At 38.5% G+C, this 18,886-nt stretch overlaps 2 protein-coding genes and 1 non-coding gene across 4 annotated transcripts; 1 reads left to right on the plus strand and 2 right to left on the minus strand.

Moving 5' to 3' along the window:
* Window positions 1-21: 21 nt before the first annotated feature.
* On the plus strand, window positions 22-12,696 carry LOC111321163 (transient receptor potential cation channel subfamily V member 4). The gene is made up of 14 exons (XM_022923958.2): window positions 22-236; window positions 2,754-2,930; window positions 3,517-3,797; window positions 4,693-4,798; window positions 5,565-5,819; window positions 8,034-8,107; window positions 8,421-8,603; window positions 8,773-8,946; window positions 9,634-9,780; window positions 10,088-10,168; window positions 10,717-10,897; window positions 11,544-11,604; window positions 12,022-12,088; window positions 12,474-12,696. The coding sequence occupies exons 1-14, from the start codon at window positions 123-125 to the stop codon at window positions 12,520-12,522; spliced, it is 1,950 nt and encodes a 649-aa protein (XP_022779693.2). The 5' UTR covers window positions 22-122; the 3' UTR covers window positions 12,523-12,696.
* Window positions 6,587-6,659, minus strand: Trnat-ugu (transfer RNA threonine (anticodon UGU)). The gene has a single exon. It is a non-coding gene; the product is annotated as a tRNA-Thr (tRNA).
* An 851-nt stretch (window positions 12,697-13,547) lies between the features above and the next one.
* On the minus strand, window positions 13,548-18,807 carry LOC111321164 (pancreatic lipase-related protein 2). Of its 2 annotated transcripts, none has more exons than XM_022923960.2 (8): window positions 18,569-18,807; window positions 16,989-17,525; window positions 16,635-16,847; window positions 16,215-16,487; window positions 15,577-15,712; window positions 14,820-14,957; window positions 14,110-14,216; window positions 13,548-13,999 (listed from the first exon to the last, which is right to left on the minus strand). In XM_022923960.2, the coding sequence occupies exons 1-7, from the start codon at window positions 18,621-18,623 to the stop codon at window positions 14,114-14,116; spliced, it is 1,455 nt and encodes a 484-aa protein (XP_022779695.2). In that variant the 5' UTR covers window positions 18,624-18,807; the 3' UTR covers window positions 13,548-13,999; window positions 14,110-14,113. The 2 variants fall into 2 exon arrangements, with proteins under 2 accessions (XP_022779695.2, XP_022779694.2); XM_022923959.2 differs by having other exon boundaries at window positions 14,820-14,960; window positions 18,569-18,806.
* Between the last annotated feature and the right edge of the window lie 79 nt (window positions 18,808-18,886).

Consider the following 18,886-nt stretch of genomic DNA (forward strand, 5'->3'; position numbering starts at 1 on the left):
GTAACCAATCACAGAGCAGGTTTGTCAAGCGTGCATGTTGTGTTTCGGTTTGATTTGGGCGTGAGGAATGTTATGACCGATTGAATTCCGTCGCTTTGGGCTTAAATGCAGCTGAATCCAGCATGGCAAACTTAGACAACGAGTACACAGCTGTTCAGATGGAAGAAAAGCGACCTAACAGCGATAAAAAAGAACATGATTTGGAGCAACCTTTTGACGAGGAGTTCTGGTTAAAGGTGAGAGTTTTGTTGCAAACAGTTCGCCCTCGATTTCAAACATACAGTTTGTTTTGCTTCCTAAAACATAATTTCTTGTCTTTTATTAACACTTTTTTCGCGTGCTTGCTGTTTATGTTTACTCAAAACCTCACGATGAATCGTGTAAACACAAACAATTTCATCTTGCGTTCGTCAGCTAAAGGATCTTGTTATTTATTTCTAAGTTGAATCTTCGAGCATTTGTAGTATTCAATATAAAAATTGCAGGCTTGCATGAATGCTAATATATCATTGCATTCCTTCTGACTTAGATGATTTGATTACACTTCATTCTTGGATATATGCTTTACGATTAACGATCACCTTTTTTATCTCGACATTTTAATTTGAAATTTGACTGATAAAATAGCTGAATGTTCAACATCCCACGTGTCTCTTAATTTTAGGTATAAAAATGTCAATTGTCGCTAGACTCTTAATTAGTGCTCGATGTTGTTGACATTAAGTACTTTGAATCATTTATAAAGGTAGTTAAGTATGTTCAAATTTCTGATGTTGCCTTCTCTTGAAAGATATCAAGGCATGACTAGATTTTGTTTAACCACTCTCCTGTGTGTGACAATTACAGAAGTTCTCTTTACAGTATCAAGAAGATAAGTAATGGGAATTAACAAAAATATCAGTTAGGAGATTATTAGCTGATTCAATACCAAATTCCCCAAACTAACATCAGAAGAGTTGCATTGCAAACAGTAAGGAGAATTAGGAATGAGATCTTGGGAGTTGAAATGTTAGAGTTTGTCCAGTGTTCAGAGTGAAGTGAATATGTACCTCATTTGTCTCAGATGCCTCTTAAGCTAAGACACAAAATAGTAATAACAGTCTGTACAACAGCTGGTTTCTCCGGCGAAGCACATACATTCGTAGGTACTGCATCCAAAATAAGTCAAGATGTGGGGATCATGTTTTTTGCTGTGCTAATGCAGCACCAATCATACATACATTTGTTTATGCTGCTTCCAAAACAAGTCAAGTTGTGGGGATCATGTTTTTTGCTGTGCTAATGCAGCACCAATCATACATACATTTGTATATGCTGCATCCAAAACAAGTCAAGTTGTGGGGATCATGTTTTTGCTGTGCTAATGCAGCACCTATTGCAATGCAATAGGGTGCAGTGCTATTGCAATTAACCTTTTAAGTATCAGCCTTAATCACATAATTATTAAGATCAAGAGAATGAAGAAAATGACTGCAAACACAATTGTATTTTTAATGAGTTATGCATGTAGCAATTTTTTAATTTTTTAAAAATTTTTCAATTAATTTTTTAAAAATTTTTCAATTAATTTTTTAAAAATTTTTTTAAATATAGACTAGTTAACAGCACTTCTGCGAACAGTAGTTGTAAAACTTCTTTTATTTTCCGACACATTTCATCTAACTATTGTAGACTTCTGCAGGGAGTTTTACATAACTAAACGCCTGTATTTACAAGCTAAAGTTTCGGGGGCCGATGACCATAAAAGCTTGGCCAGACTTATGAACAGGAACAGGCGAAGTAGCTAAAACCATGGCCCCCAAAATATTTTTCTCACCTTGCCTTACACGGGTTAAATTTTTCACAAATTTTCACAACTTCGCCTGTTCCTGTTCGTAAGTCTGGCCAAGCCTTTACGGTCATCGGCCCCTGTAACTTTGGCTTATAAATACTGGCGTTTAGTTATACTTGTAAAACTCCCTGAAAAAGTCTATGACAGTTAGACGAAATGCGTCGGAAAATGAAAGAAGTTTTACAACTACTGTTCGCAGAAGTGCTGCTCACTAGTCTATATTTAAAAATTAGACAACAGAACTGTATAGTACTTTATTATATGACTGTGTCTCACAAGGACTGGGAACTACCGAATTCACGAATTTGATTGGCTGAAATCAATATTGAAAGTGGTCTAGATTTTCCCATTTAGACCGGCATCTAGACTGGTCTAGAAAAAAAAGTACAAAGAATATAAAAGTTAATTGGCATATAAGATACAGCCATATAATAAACATCTTATTATCGAGCTAGGTCGGTCTGTATGGGAGAATCTTGACCTCGGTCGCTGGTACAGACCTCACTGTGTTCGGTCTGTACTTGCGACCTCGGTCAAGATTCTCCCATACAGACCTCCCGCTCAGTTAATAAGAATTAAGTATTGTGAAACAAATTCTCCATGACAGAACATACATGTAGGAATGTTAAGAGAACAGTCTGGAGAATATAAATACTGATGTTAGGGTGTAAAAAAGTAAAGCAGTTTCAACAAAGAAAATCATGCAAGTTGCTTTATGTAAATTGTTGTAAATCTTAAAACGGGTGAGTCCTAGCAGCTTGTTGCAGTGATTTTGTCCCTGATTAATTCTAAAAATCATGAATCTCTGTCAGCAGACTTAAAGCTTGCTTTGTACATCTCTCTTCTCCAGAGCACACATATGGCAACAGATATAGCAAGTGAACAGATTTTACCTTTGAAATTTATTTTAACCACTTTGTAGGTACAAGAAAAGTTTAATTCAGGAGATGTGTCATGGAATAGAGCCATGGATGAGGTTCGCATCGACAGACTGATAGCCAAACATGGCAAAGACACCCTCTTGGTGATCATTCGTGACTGGCCAATCAGTGAAAAGTATAAAGACAAACCAGAACTGATAGCAAGTCTAGAATACCTGGTAAGGATAGACAAAGCTTGCAAGAGTAGTATTTATTATTTTTATGTGGGCTGTATTTACATTGTACCAGTGTATTTATGGTGTGGTAAAGACATCTTACTTGCCAAAAGCCCTGAACTGTCAGAGCTTGTGCAGCTTTCATTTGCATGAAGCTACAACTGCAGTACTGCTGTTAAGTCCACAGTAGGCTCAAGCTTCCAGCATTTTTATCAGGTGTCTCTGGTGTAGTAGTTTAATTGCCAGCAATCATTTATTTTCCTAAACAGAGACACACCCCTTGAGGGTAAATTGTCTTTGTGAAGAACATAACATGTTATAGCACGTACAGGTTGAACTCAGATAAGGACGTTAAAAATTGATGACATTGAAGGGCAGTGTCATTCAAGAGATATCGATAATTACTTGAAGAGGGGTGTTTAATCACCTCATTTGGTAAAATCACATGTCACAAAAACCCAGCAAGACTTGTCTGATTGTGAAGAAAAACCAACCTGTTGTTTTTTTTTCTTGTGAAAGTCAGCATGTGCAATCATTATGAGAATTGAAAAAGGTGCGTGTAACTTACATTATACTTCCTTCTTCACAGATTAGCCGTTTCACTGAAATTATTTTAGACAAGGACAGTGATGAAGAGTACAAGTATTTCCGTGTGGAAGAAGACCCAGCTCGTCCAACTTTGCTTCACTTGGCTGCAGAACAGAATTTCCTTCATGTGGCAAAGTTGCTTGTTAAAAAGTACCCCTCACTTGTTTACCTAGAAACAGAGGAAGTGGATGATGATAGGCCATTTTTACCAGTTGAAAAGGCTCTGATGTCACACAGGGATGAAACAGCGGCATATCTGATATCACAGATGAAACATGACTGGTCAGTATAGAACCCACTGTCTGTGTTGTGATGTAGGATAAAAGTATAATATTAAATTAAACTAAAATTATGTGATGTCACCACTATTGTTTGGAAATTTTTTTCCCTTATTATTTTATCCTTCTGGTTGAAAACATTTGATTTTATTAACATTCACGGCTTGATTGTCTTAAATTATTAATTTACTTAAAAAAGTTATTGAATTTTTAAAAATTGTTAGAAAGGGAGTGCATCATACACAGCACATGTATTTTAATTTAATAGGACTCTAAATTTGAAATTTAAGGATAAAGTCCTTGTTTAAATTTGTAAGGTGGAAATATTTCTTAAAGGGAAAACTTGATTTCTCGATTGCATCATAACTTGATTTTATGATCAAACAAAATAATTTGGAAAAAGGACCCACATGATGATTAATAAGGTAAAGTCTGTTTACGAGCCTAGTGGCCCATTAGGCTGGTGCTTAACTCCGGTTTCTGTAGCATGAAGCGACTAGGAGTATTTCTACTCCCCCCTGGATGGGATGCCAGTCCATCGCAGGGTTACCCCCAGCATTAAATTTCCGGTACCCATTTGTTCACCTGGGTGAAGAGAGGCACTGTGAGAGTAAAGTGTCTTGCCTAAGAACACAACACAATGTCCCGGCTGGGGCTTGAACCCGGACCACTCGATCCTGAGTCGAGCGTACTAACCATGAGGCCACTGCGCCTCCACACGTGATGATTAAAAAGTGCTATGTAAAACTTTTAACTTATATTATTTTTTCATCATCATTAAAGACTAGACTTTTTTCGGCAGGGTTTAAAATTTATGACTAATTTCCAAGGTTTGGATGAATATGTTGTGTTCTTGAAAAAGTATTTTACTGGTTACATATTTTGATTTTATATTTCAGGGTCCATGAACTGTTTTTGTTCGATGATGACCTGAAGCGAGCCAAATTCAACTTTAAGGAGATCATCAGCCATAGAAATCCAGAAACAAACAAACTGGACATGAAGGTAAGTAGTGCCTGTGAATAAATGAATTTGTTGTTCCCTCACCCCTTTATCCCTTTTTTTTTTCACCCTTCAGCTTCCAAGATCTGATTGTTAACTCTCTGCTTTAGCTGCTACACATTTCCTTGTAAATAAGTTACAAAAATGAAGTGTTAGATCAAGGTAACAACTTCTGCCAGAGTAGGTAGGTAGGTAGGTAGGTAGGTAGGTTTATTTCAGTTCGAGATGTACAATGAGCCAGGGTCCCGTACCAAATACATTCGAATATATAAAATTCTACATCTACAGTTAACAGGAGTTTGAGTATTCTCATAGCCTGTTTCCTGGACAATGTATGGATATTGTAGGGTGAAGTTATATGTTAATCACTTCAGGGAGTCAAGAGTTAACAAATCAAAGAAGTAACCAACTCTTCAGGAACAGATGACCAGTCTGCACTTGAGACAAATACCTAAGCCTCTTACCTCTTAATCAATGACAAAGTGTAAAAAAAAGAAAAAAAAACACATGAATATTGCTACAGTACCCTCCCTGGACAGCATGCTTGGCTATTCATTCCAGTTACTGCCTCTCCCCTCCATAATTCCACCAGTTCATTTGGTACCCATTAAATCTCCAGGGTGTGGTATTAGAAAATGTGCCAGTGAAGTGTTTTGTCCAAGAAGACCACAAGTTGACCTTAAACATGGACCTCTTAGCATTAGGTAGCGATTTCTCCCTCAAAGTCTCTCAAAAGTAAGCAGTTTCCTTTTCATTTTCCTTTCCCAAGAAAACAGTGGTGGCTGTATTAGATCAGCTTGTCAACCCTCACTGGCCATATCTTCCCGAAAAGATAAAAGAGACAGGAGAGAAAAGTGATCGTATTGAGAGGGCATGGAGCAGTGTTCCTGACGATCCACTGAATTATGATTTTTTCTATCATCTGCTGGAAGCCGATGACCTGGGAAGGGAACCAAAGATTGCTGAACAGTTTGATCCAAAGTCGATTTCGTCTCTCCGATGCATTGCAGAAAGTGATGATAAGGTAACATCAAGACTTCATACCGTGAAACGTGCTGTGTGCTCTTGGTGAGCAATACGTCATTTTGAATACAATGTTTGGCTGCAGTAATTTTGCAAATTCCAGCCCCCCCCCCTCCCCCACTTCCCTCCGATCCCGCTCTGAAAGAGAGGCGTTGCCTTTTCCAGGTTCTCAATCAGTAGTAAAAGGAGTGGGAGCGCAGGCAAGCGAAAACTACACTATTTTAAAAAGCCAATTAAAAACACAAAGTAAAAACAAGAAAACTACCTAAAACGCTGGAGATCGCGGTGACCAATTCGTGTTTGGCTTAAGTTTTGCATCTGATCGGTTGAGAGAGTAGTGCGTTTTTTTGGACCAATCACGCACAGGTCAAAGCTAAGTAGAACCAATGTGATCCCGGGTTTCTTAATTTCCACAGTTAGTTGGAAATTGCTCTATTGGAAGGTAGACGGAGGGTTTACAAAGGGTGAATGTCCAAAGTATTATTGGAGGGAAGGGGAATAGAGGAATGAAAGGACAGAAGATGAATATGAAGATTGCTGAGAAAAGGAGACATGACAGCAATAAACTACTGAAGTAATAGGAGAGTTCCAGAACCTGTTCCTCCTCTTTCCAAGAAAATTTACACTTTTGAACTTGTTTTTACTCTGTACTGATAAGTTTCTCATGTGAAGATTTTCATACGAACACGCAAGAAGGCTTACCAAGCGAAGATATGATCCACCCTTACCCCCGTAAAAAAGAATTTAAAGAAAAAAAGAATCGATTGAAGCCCTCGGAGAGACTCGAACTCTCGACCCCTGGTTTACAAGACCAGTGCTCTAACCACTGAGCTACAAAGGCTGAGATAGCAAGTGTGGTTTTTGTTTTTGTTGAAATAAATTCGGTTTCATTCCAAACTTATCAGAGCAGTTGTTAGGTGACCTTCATATTTGTCACGTCGCTCATGAGACCATAGTGATCGATAAACTTGTACGCGGTGAATTTTGATTGTGTTTCTCTTCTTTTGTACCTCTGTCCCCGATTTGAAGTTGTGTCTGAGGACTTAATGTGAGCTTTTTTTTTTTGAGCTTGTGTTTGTTTTCTCAAGCTATTTTTCATCAGCGGTATACGGTATTTCTGGGAAGAAGAAATCTCTTTAGGACTGACTCAACTTAATTTGATCACAAGGTCGCACAAGTTTGTCTGTGGGTCGAAAACTTCACTGTTAAGTAGCTTACTGTCATGAGATCTTCATTTATTTATTTATTTATTTATTTATTTATTTATTTATAGTAACTTCCATTTAGTGACAAAGAATAATGATAAAAAGAATAGAAAAAAAGTACTAGATGAGGGACTAACGTACGGACTCGAGGTCCCAGCGAGGTCAGCCCCCATAAGTATATACTATACTAAAACATCTTTCTGTTAATCGAGCGACAATGTGGGCAGACTGTTTTCCATCTTTGAATTCTAGATGTGTCAAAATTAGCGATAAATTTGTTAAAGAAATAGATCTCCAACGAAATTTAAAGTGATCGACCCCGGAAACCTTTATATTTATCTCCATAGGATGCAACAGTTCGCGACCGACAAATAATTTTTGCAAAATATAGATATATTTTGTTTGGATGTAATATATATATATCATTATATATATTTTGCATATATATAATGCTCAAAGTGGTGCCAAAAATGCGCCAGTTGAGTTCATGTTCTCATCATCTTAGGCCGTACCAAGCCACTGTATTGAAGCTCTTATTGCGCAAGACAATATGCTGGCTATATATAGTAATCTTTGTGTACTCCGAAGGGTTTCATTTGTGGGCAGTGTCTCTCCCATTGGTAACGCAACAGAGATTGAATGTCGCAAGAAGATAACCATTTGAGTGTCGCAAGGACAAAACCATAGTAAGCACAACAGCCAATCAGAGCAAAGGGAAAAGTCTCAAGAAGCCAATGAGGGCTCAAGTTAGAAATGAAACAAGAAGCGCGGGAAAATGCAAGGTCCAAGTTTCCATTGAGTTACGCTTTGCATCTGATTGTTCAAGAGGGTGGTGCGAGTTTTCTGGACCAATCACAGAGCGAAGTATAGTAAAACCAGTAAAACTCCGCATATCTTTGGACTCTCAATGGAGAATTGCTCTTTATTCTATTGTGAACCTCTTCCGTGATTATCGCAAAGTAACACACGAAAACCTGGTTAATGCCTGCTACTTTCTTTTGTCCTCGTAGGAGGCGATACAACATCCTGTGGTACGAATGTTGGTTATGACAAAATGGAACACCTTTGGTCATTGGTGGTTTTGGTAAGAATTTTGAATTAGCGTTCTCCCCGAGGAATCCATATTTGAAATTAGCGTAGGGCTATTGCGGAAATTAATTACGTATATGAAACTTGGAGTTAACTGTCTATTTTTTTTGTTTTTAGACAAACAACTGCTCAGAAATTCTAGAAATGTGAGGTAGCCATTTTTAATTCTAGGGGTATAGGGTCGAGGAGCAAAGACTGACTTCAAGTCAGACTTGGCGTCCCGGGCAACTGTGTCTCGCCGGTAACGCTAGTAGCTTTCCCGACAGGTGTACTACCACTTCGACCAATGTTATCATTTTCCGTTTCAGCGTTCAAGCGTCTTTCTACATTGTGTTTTTAACACTGTTATCTTACGCACTGATCTACGCCTCCACTCTCGACGATCCAACACAGTACAGCGGTAAAGCGGACGGTCTGCGGTTGTTCTGTGAAGTTATCACCATAATCTTTCTTATGTTTTACTTCTTCGAAGAGGTCAACGAAGCAGAACGGTGAGGTTAATTTTTGTGGGTGTTTCGTTTTCTTTTCAGTCTTTACAAATCAACAAATAACGTTTTGTGAATGGAAAATTGCCTTAGTTTACTCTAACACGCGATGCAGATGGAGCCATTTGATTGTATATCGGTAAAACCTAAACTGAATTTAATTTTTATATTCTAGGGAATGGAGTACCTATTTCAAAGATCCGTACAATTATTTTGATTGGTCGGGTCTAATCTTGACGTTTCTTGTGATTCCTCTTCGATTTGCTGAAGTGAAATATCAGTGGAGCGTGGCAGCCCTCGGTTATTTGTTTAATTTTCTTCGACTCTTCAAGTTTTCGTGCGTTACAAGGTATTCATGATTTGTCCATCTACGAGCAGTCCTTGGAACAATTGTAGAAACACATTCCTCTTCCGCCTTGTTCATGTCGGTAGTGGAAAAATGTGGCCGCCTGTGGAAAACTCACCCAGCCTTGATGGGGTGAGGTGTTCCGAGGGAACTTTGAGATTAAGGCCTCACTAAACTTCTGCAAATACACTTGTAAACAACCCTCGTTCAGTCGCTCGTTAAGTATAATATAGTGGTGTTAAGATTTTGGATTGCAGCCTCAAACTTAAAACAACATAACCTGAAGTTGAAATTGGGGAGAATAGCATGACCTCTTTGCGATCATTAGTTTTTTAAATGCCCCTTCAGTGATAATACATTTTTTATTCGACTGTGAATCTAGGAAAATCATATCTGTGAACTGCGCGAGGAACTGCAATTCTGAATGATTTCATTTTTGACGAAAATAGGTCATGCAATTTATTGCTCCTCAATTCAAAGTAGGAATGTGATATTTTAGTAACAATTCCTCGTTTTAACTGTCCGACCATGCCCAATTATGGTCCAGTCGAGTCGGAGTAACAGCGCTGGATCGAGTTAAATTCAGCTGGCAAAACTGCAACTAACTTCTCAAACGCAAGTCTCAGATTTTTCTATTACTTTTTTATGGTTTCTTTCTTTTCTGTGTGACTAATAGTTTTTTCTTCCAAGAACTACAGGTCTATACACCAAGACTCTCGCCAAGATCATCTACCGCGACATGACTCGTTTCAGTGTGGTGTTTCTGGTCGTGTTCATTGGATTCTGTGGCGCCATGTTTATGGCGCTTAAAGCCACAGGCTCGCAAGAGCTTTTCACGTAAGATTTTTGCTTATGATTGGTCTGTTCCCCAGCATTTAGAACAGGCACTCTTCTCTTAATACATGCACAATAGTTCACAAGAGCTCACGGAAATTTGCGAGAAGTGGCAAAATTCCACAAGAAACTATTTCTAGCGATAAGAGTTTACGAGAGAAACAGTTTAAACTATGAGAGTGCACGAGAGGTTGCGTAAATTGACTTTAAGTGACGAAAGTCCTCGAGAATCCGTTTGAAACCAAATAGTTTACGAGCTATGCGAAAGTTATCTACTTATTAGAAATTGATTTATCTTTTTTTTTAACAGTAATTACGCCTGGTTAATGTTGGCTGCCGTTCGAGCCCTTGCTGAACAACAACCAGTTGAAGAAGACTACTCCAAGTTTAGGTAATGAACGTTTTCGTCTCCATAAGTGATCTGTCCCATTTTACTCTCGCATCACGAGACTTTTTCAGACGCGATGACTAAACGTAATGACAGCTACAAGGATTCGATCCAAAACTTGATGTAGATTCTTGGCCATCACATAACTACTGTTAGTGTACTTTCTCAGATGCTTAAAGAAATGTGCGCGCAGCCGCTCTGATTGGTCAAAAATTACGGCATGTTGCTATAACCACCCCGAACGAGATATTTAGGTCACGTTATTTTTCAAGGTCTTGTTATAGTTATAGAATGTTGCATTGGTTTTTTTGCTTTTGATTGGTTTGTCTTTTGAATATTTTATAGAAAAGGCGCAATACAAATAATAAATGTTATTGTTATTGTCTTGTTGATTTTGTTGCATTTTTTTCATGAATCCAGAAGAAAGAAAGGAGGAATTCTCCTGTGCTATTTTACATGTTGTGGCTTCAATTTTCAGCTTCCTCTTGGAAGAGGTTCTTTCAACTACAACACAAAGCCTAACTTGTGCTCTGTTTCTTTCTTGATTTCAGCTGGTTAGCGATACTCATTCTCTTAGCCTACATGGCGATGGTGATTGTGATTCTGCTCAATGTTCTTATCGCACAGTTGAGTTACACATACAGCGAAGCCAAAAGTAACGCAAAGCTGCAGTATGCAATCGATCGAATGCGAATTGTCACTCGCCTGGAACAGAGCAGATTTCCCAGATTTGTAAGTGCCTCTAGAATTGTTATCACTTCATAATTAGCTTTGTTACTTTGTCTTTCATATTGTTTTTGTTTGAACGTTTGCTCATGGTCCCTGTAGACTTTTGCAAACTTTGAAGGAATAGAACTCTACGATATCTTGAGACATTGCACTATGAAAAATTAACCTCAACTTAAAGGAGACAACGAAATGCTAGTTTGGTCAGATTGGAAAAAACCGAGGAGGCAATAATTGAACACGAAGGAACTCGAATGACAAAGGATTGCAAGGATTAAGACAGATTTCATTCGACGAACTTGTAAAATGAAGATGACATTTTTTAAGATTGTTAAACCGTTTCTAGTTTCATTAAGGTATTAAAAACTCAGATGCGTTACCTTTTAATAATAAGGTAATTTTGGTTTTATCAACTAAATTAATCATGGAACTTGGCCTCCGTAAAGAGTTTCAAAGCTGATGTTTCGAGCGTTAGCCCTTCGTCAGAGCGAATGGAGGAATTGTAGGTTGTGTGTGACACACCACAGTTTCTTTAGAAACCTACCCCCTTTTCAACAATGACCGCTGTGCAGGACTTGAACAGCGTAGCAGCAACAACAGTGACAAGAACTATAGAGAACAAAAGATCAAGCTTCAAATTTTTGTCTTTCAGAATTTAAGGATGAAATACTACAAGGAAGGTGACAGAGTCAGTGAAACAGAACTGGCCAAAGGTTTGCAGCTTTTGTGTTGATATAGGAAAGAAATTCTTCGTGACAATTGAAACACCTTTCGGTGCAACGTCGGTGTTACTTTGCCACGAGTGAATAGAAATAAATAGATAATAAATAAATACATAAATTGAAGTTCCCCTTTAGGGGCTTTTCAGCCACAATGTAGACTAACTAAGAGCTCAAAAATCCCACTGGCGGGAGGCAGACCAGTGGGCTATTTATAGAGCGCAACCGAGAAAGTTGAACTCGGGGCAACCGAGAACAAATCCAGCAAGTGGCAGGGTGGAGAACTTGAACCCGGGACACCGGATTACAAGTCCAGCACCCTAACCAGTTAGTTGGCCAGGCCGCCTCCTGCAAATTTGGAAAAAAGTACCATTCGGCCTGAATTTCTTTTTGTTTTCCGCCTCCGTTTAGAGATGTTGGAGTATAGCGATGAAAGGCGTCACTGGGAATCAATGGAGGAAAAGCTCAATCTTATCAGGTTTGTAATCCATTTTAATCGCATCTAATTTGATCATCTCTGTAAAGCAGTCTGGCGAAGTCTAGTCGAAGGTTTTAAAAATGCCCTTGGGTTATACACCGAATGCAAATATGGCATCCAATTTGAATCGCCATTGTTCTGGACTGACTAGCCTCTCACACATGTAATGATTCTTTTGTGTTTCCACGTGAAGACGAGGCTAGTCAGTCTAGAACAATGGCAATTCAAATTGGACGCCATATTTGTATTCGGTATATAGTTTGGATATTATTTTAACACGTTTGTTTGTAACGTTTATGAGTATGCCTTCAATAACAGACCTTGAAGAATACTTGGCAAGTTTATTCTTTTAATTCCATTTTTCCACTTTTCGTTTCTTTCGTAGAGACCTGATGAGGAAAGTTGTGCGAAAAGTTTCCGAAAAATCGGAATGAAGGTTGACATTCCCGGCAAATCCTATTTGTTTTCTTTTTATCCAAGAATGTTGTCATTCCATTTTGCCTAGCCGGGATATTTTTTAAGGAAGTCAGATATTTGTTTTGTTGTAAATAACTTCGCTATTACTCATGGTGTAAATGTTTTTGAATGAATGTTAGTCTTAGTTTCGAGTTTTTTGTTTTTTCTTTTCCTGGTACAAAGAAGATACTGTAAGATATAAAAAAGTAGTTAGCATTTTAAGAGCACAATCCAACGTTAAAATTTAAACGCCATAGGAAACGAGTTTGATCAGAAAAGAAATTAAGATGGATCCAGCCCATTTGTATAACGATAAAGTATTTTCTTTTGACTTTTTTCTTATTCGTTTTCGGTTCATGAAAACTTTGTTGCTGAAATTTTTAATTTTTGCATAAACAATTTCTCTGCCTTATTACGAATTTAGTGAGCGCATTTGTGTGGAGTAGGGGAAAGAAAAGAAAATTGTAAAAGAAGTACTCGCAATTTAACACTTAATGTTTTCATTTTAGTAGTGAACAAATAGCTCTTTGTATGAGCAAATTTCGTCTTGCATGTTTGGTAATTTTCAAAACTCTCACGGCGTTGCCTCTAACTCCTGCAAGTTTTCGATCAGATGCGATCTCAATTGGAGACCGAAATAGTATTTGTATTAGTATAGACCAGAATCTATAAATATTTTTCCTTGCTAGTGTATTTGTTGCCCTTTTGAAGAGGCAAATTATGTGATACTTTGATGTTGACCTCGTTAGGAACCTGGTGTTGCCTTTTGGGTGAGCTATAACGTAGCAGTTACTTTATGTTTACGCAGAATTCTATCTACAGGGGGAGGTGTGAAGGAGGTTTGGGGACCGTGATAATTGTTTTTTTTTTGTTTTTTTTTTTTGTCATAACCTGCTATCACTTTCTCATAACTAAGGAAAGCTCTCTTGAACTTCAGATGCCCCACTTGCCATGTCCATAGGTTACTCTTTCCCAGGTGAAGTTCAAGTTGATAGAAAACTAGTTTCACTCTATACATTAGTTTCTTTATTGAGACATTAAAGTGAACAACGATTACGCGTTCAAAGTTGTTCGAGCTAAGTGGAGAAAGCTGACTCCCAATACTACGTTATAAACAGGCAATTCGAAAAAAAAAAAGAGAAAAAAAAAATCAGAAAAAAAATTGAAATACGGAAACCCCTCCATGATCCCTCTTACTGAAATTACTTCTTCCCTAGACAAACGTTAGTAATAATATTTTCCACATTGGAGAAAAAAAAAAGGGCGTGATAATGTAGCATCTATAGTCGCCCAAAGTAGAGATGTAAGCTGACTGGCGAAATGCTAGATTAAAAAGCATGTTTTAGTGTTCCGCATTTTTCTGGATAGATGATGGTAGCAGCTACACAACCTTCGTACTTTGAGGCTTTGTTTAGTCTCTTTTTTCGTGGTTTGCTCTTATTATCATTCATTGCCCTGGAAAAAAGCGATAAAAGCAATAATTTAGGCTTTAAAAATAGCGTGCTACGACCTATAACAATCCACAGAACATGAAAAGTACAGTGAAACTTCAAAATATAGTAAACCTTTTCAGCAATGGCGGTGTCTCCCTTCCACGAAGGCCTGGGTGTAATTATAAGATATCAGATATGAGAAGTAGCTTCCCAGTTGTTTCCTGAAACACGCAGTGTATCTGGAAAGGAGAGGAAAAAAAAACTGCTGTTGAACTACAGCTCTTCCCCCGAGGGCGAAATGTTAATGAATAAACCATGGTGTGCTCTCGATAGCTGCACGATACATTCAGCAGTTCTACCTTTAGCTCTCAGGCAAGCCCTGTCAACCGGCAACGTAAAATGTTGTGTAGTCTGAGAACGGGAATCTCTAGAAAAATCATTCACTTTTTTTTTTCCTTTTGGATCCAGCTGTGCTTTTTTAAAATGTTATTCCATGGGGGAAATTTCGTGCCGCTAGAGACAATGAACACATCGATCAAGCAACTCGCGAAATTTTTTAGGAGCGAAAGCTCGGCGACTAAAGCGAAGTTTTCACAGTCTGTTGTGACATCGTCAGTTGCAGATTCAGGGGGAGGGTGTGAGGGTTCTGGAATTCCCACACCCCACCCGCTACGTCCCCTCAAATGACAAAATTGCATATTACTACCCGACTTAAAGTATCAAGAGCACAAGATCAGTTAAAAGATTTGGCAATGTCACAACAAGCTTTGTTAGATAATTTCTAAACTCGTAACTAACATTTGTCTCTCAAGGTTGATAACGATATTCTTAGTTTCCAACACCTTTTGTTCGTTGCCTTGGAGTGCACAACAACCTTCTTGAGGAAGGACGCGTATCCATTAAGTTGGACTTCGACAGATTGCAGTTTTCCAATATCGCGAGCTGATGAAAGCAAGAAACTATCCTTTCCGTGTTTTACACTTCTGGGAAAGAAGAACAGAATGAAGTAGGAAAAAAAGAAATATATATTTAGTTATTTACATGTGTATAATGAACTGCAGACAGTACTGTTTCGGCCTTCTGGGCCTTATCAGTGCGGTACTGATTCTAAGAGAGAGAAGTAAAGCCATATAGCCACCCCAAATAATTCCGCATTTGTGGTATCATCTAGGCCATGCCAGAGAGCTCAAACTAGTTACTAGTGAGCATGGCTCAATTGCACAACATGACCCATCCTTGTAGAGTGCTCAATTTGGGCATGATAGCAAAGCTTTGTAATACCAGAGAGCTATATCTAACTATATGTATATAAACACCAGTACAAGCGAGCGGAAAGTAAACAAATGAACAAATTAAAAACGGTAATAGATAAAAAGCATAACTTTTTTTAGCTAGTACACTGCGCATCGTATCGACGGCTTTAGGCGGCGACAAAAAAATCATCAACAATGTTTGTACAACCAATCATATCTTTTTTTCCTGCTTGCAAAATATCGTTGTTTCCCTTGGCCATTAAGTATGGGATGCTTTTCAGTTTTCAAAATGGCGGCGCGTTTGAATAACGAGGCTGGAACGCCTCTTTGAACCCAGTCTCCTCACCTCGGGCGGACTGTTTCCACAGTACCCTTGCTTCCAATCAGCTTGACAGAAATTTTGTCATGAATAATGCTGGAGATTGAGAACAGGTTAGACCCAGCTTTGGAATGTAAAACAACGCGGTAATAATTGTCGCCGACTGAAAAAGATAAACAGTGGTGAAACAACTCATTCACGAGGAAAACAAAACATCAACCGATTCTGCCTTGATAACAATTTAATCCAATCTTTAATATTAGGGGCAAACTTCTGAGTATATCTTTCTCTTCAAGTTTTTTTGAGATACAAATATCATACCAAGTATTTTGGCATTACTACTTATTTTTAAATTGTAGAGCACTTTAGGTAATTCTGTGCTAGAAATTTAATTCATGAGCAACACATTTTCGTATTGAGGACCTATTTTTTTTCGGTGAGTGACAAACCCCTCTGGGCGAATACTTTTTCCTGCCCTAACAGCCGGTGCCCTTGCTTGAGAAAGAGTTAGCGTTAGATACATGCAGAAACAAAAGCATGGAAAAGAGTCCAAAAAACCAAATACTGGAAAACAAAACACAACATTGAATGAAAGTTTGAAACCTTGCCTCGTTAAGAAAACCATAAAGGTCATGTACAGTTTTTAACCTAAACTCATACCATACCGCAGAAAGGTTCCTGCTTAACTGTTTTCAAAAACGCTAGCACAGGCCTGCTCCCGCGATATTGGTCAGCATTGTATCCCATTTGAGAACATTTGCCATGGCATAAGAAACACTTTCCATCTTGAAAATCCTCCCAGTTGCCACATGGGAAAGCTTTCATCGCGCATGAGCTATGGATTGAGGCAATGAAATAGGCCACTGACTTCATGTGATTGCAGGCTATCATCCAAGGCAAAGAGACTTGACCGTGGTCCAAAAAGGAATTGACAGCACCTGAACAGGTATTAAACGAAGCTGTTGTTAAAAAAAATTGTCAACTGAAGCAATCGAAATACAGTATATTTTGTTCAATTAAATATTACGGAATTAAGTAATGATAGTGGCTGTAAAGAGGATAAAATGAAGAAGAGGATTGAAGACCTCCAACGACGTGAGAAGTTGCACATCCAGGTTGTTCTTTTCCGCCGTTAGGGTAGTAATCCACGTGACCACAGGGTCGCTGGAGTCCCAAAGAGCTATCGATTGCACCATTCTTTACGTCACTGTGGATGACGTCAACAAACAGTGCGTCGGTCGGGTCCAGTCTAGTTCGCCCGTCATCGAAGTCAAACCCAGGTCTCGCAGGATCCAGACCTGCGGTATTTTAATAACAGATAAATATTCAGAATTATAACATAAATGATACCAAGCTTGAGAAAGAATTGTTAACCTGATGTACATTAATCCTTTTAAGCAGCCGGTATCTTTTCTCTTTGATAGAGAAAATCGTATTACCTGTAATTCGTCCAATAACTTTCCCGCTCTTTACCAGTCTTTCGCCGGCAAAGCCCGCTGTTTGTGCGCCCAGACTGTGTCCAATGATATGAAACTTGGTCAACGGCACATGGAACTTCCGGTGCAATACGTCTATTAATTCAGCCACCTGCGCTCCAACAAGCCGTGTGTTTCCGGCCGCGACGTCATAAAGATTCAGGACACTAGACCCTAGTCCCCAATCGACCACAATCACATTCATCTTTTCCTTCTTCAAAAGTTCCACTGCCATCTCTTTAACCCAGGCGCTCTCCCCATTCTGAGTATATCCATGCACGATAAACTTCACTTTGAGCAAGGGGTCAAACGTAGAGTTAACGATTGAGGCGTTGTTGTCTGTGTTGAGGATTTCTACTACGTTCTTTTGTGTGTTCGTTCTGGTATGCAGAAGAAATCTAGTACCGATCGAATCGGGATCAGAGGGTAATAATATCATGGACTTGTCAAATGGAGGGTCGTTCGAGAAGCAGCCATATTTACCATAGCAGACTTTCGTGGCTGTGTAAAGGTGTAAATAAAAAAGAGGAAAATTGATTTAGTTTGCGTTCGGGCACTTGGTCAGGATGTAAAAAACACACCGTCACAAAAGGAAGAAATTAAAGGCAAGGAAACGTTAATATTTAAAACCCCATTCATACCAAAGCTAAAACACGTTTTAAAGATGTTTTGTTAATTAAACACGGTTGAAATTGTTTTCTCCATAGAAGCTCCTTAAACTGACGTTTGTCGACTTCAAATTTAACAAAACGAAAAAAAATATCAGCCTTTCAGTTTTCCGCAATTGACTTTTAGAACTGGTCAAACTACACATGTTTTGCTAGTGTGAATGCGTCACAACATGGAAATTTAAAATACTCGATCCTATCCGAGACACACAAACCTAATTGTTTGACGATAAATAGTTGATCGTGCAGTGAGAGAGAGAGTAATATGTAAATATCAGAGTAATCTTTTATATTCAAACGGGTGCAGGGTAAATCTTTGTTTATAAATTCCTTTCACTTTCCTTGGCTAAAAAATGGGCATCCTAAACACATAATGATTCAGATCGTAATCAATAATTAAGTCAAGGTTTTTTCGTTTTGGCAATGATATCCTGTATTTCTGTTTCATGGCTGATGATGGTCTCTAAACAGCTTAAGAGGAAGCCAAATGTTGAAGGAAGACTGTTTGTTATTGATTGAGCCGCTGAAGCGGAGAGGAACGGAAACTTGAACGATATGGTAATGTCGCAATATCTAGCAGTGATTTCATTTCATAACTATAATTCCTGAGCAGTGCAACTGTCAAATTAACACCTTACTATCGGATCTGTGAGAAAATTTCACAATATTGAGACTTTAGGGAAACTTTCAACAAAGTTTTTAAACGTAAATAAAGCTAATAATGTAGAATTTGTTGGATACACCGAAAATTATTCGCAACGATTCTGCCCGCAGATTCACCGGACGTCTTTTGTAAATAATAAATTACGCTTACTTGGCGAAATAAGATGGACATTTTGAGGCTTTTAAGCAATTTTGTCAAGTTGAAGTACTTACCTTTTGAATGGCCTTGAAGCGAGAAGAGTAAAGCGAAGAAAAACAAAGATTTCATCTTGTGATTAGCGAATCGAGAGACGAACTCGCGCGAGGAGTCGAACTCGACTGAGAAATTTCTTGCAAAGTTCTGAGATTTAATACCGAGCGGCGTCTGGTAGCCTATATTGCGACATACATCATCTGCCTTCGTTCAACCAGTCAGGCTGAAATATCACCTCATGCAATACACGCACGCAATTAAAAACAATCAATTCCGCGGTCGTCAAAGTAGGCAGGAGACTGGGGCTTATGGAAATTGATCGCAATATGGGTTCCAGC

This window comes from Stylophora pistillata, chromosome 11 (assembly GCF_964205215.1).
Source record: "Stylophora pistillata chromosome 11, jaStyPist1.2, whole genome shotgun sequence".
In the NCBI taxonomy this organism is placed as follows: domain Eukaryota; kingdom Metazoa; phylum Cnidaria; class Anthozoa; order Scleractinia; family Pocilloporidae; genus Stylophora; species Stylophora pistillata.

Coding starts and splice junctions, on each gene's coding strand:
- LOC111321163 (XM_022923958.2), top strand. CDS start 123: ATGGCAAACTTAGACAACGAGTACACAGCTGTTCAGATGGAAGAAAAG. Junction 3,798..4,692: donor TCACAGATGAAACATGACTG/GTCAGTATAGAA, acceptor TTTATATTTCAG/GGTCCATGAACTGTTTTTGT. Junction 10,898..11,543: donor AGAGCAGATTTCCCAGATTT/GTAAGTGCCTCT, acceptor TTTGTCTTTCAG/AATTTAAGGATGAAATACTA.
- LOC111321164 (XM_022923959.2), bottom strand. CDS start 18,623: ATGAAATCTTTGTTTTTCTTCGCTTTACTCTTCTCGCTTCAAGGCCAT. Junction 16,848..16,988: donor AGTTATTGGACGAATTACAG/GTAATACGATTT, acceptor AAAATACCGCAG/GTCTGGATCCTGCGAGACCT. Junction 14,217..14,819: donor TCCAAGGCAACGAACAAAAG/GTGTTGGAAACT, acceptor TCTCCTTTCCAG/ATACACTGCGTGTTTCAGGA.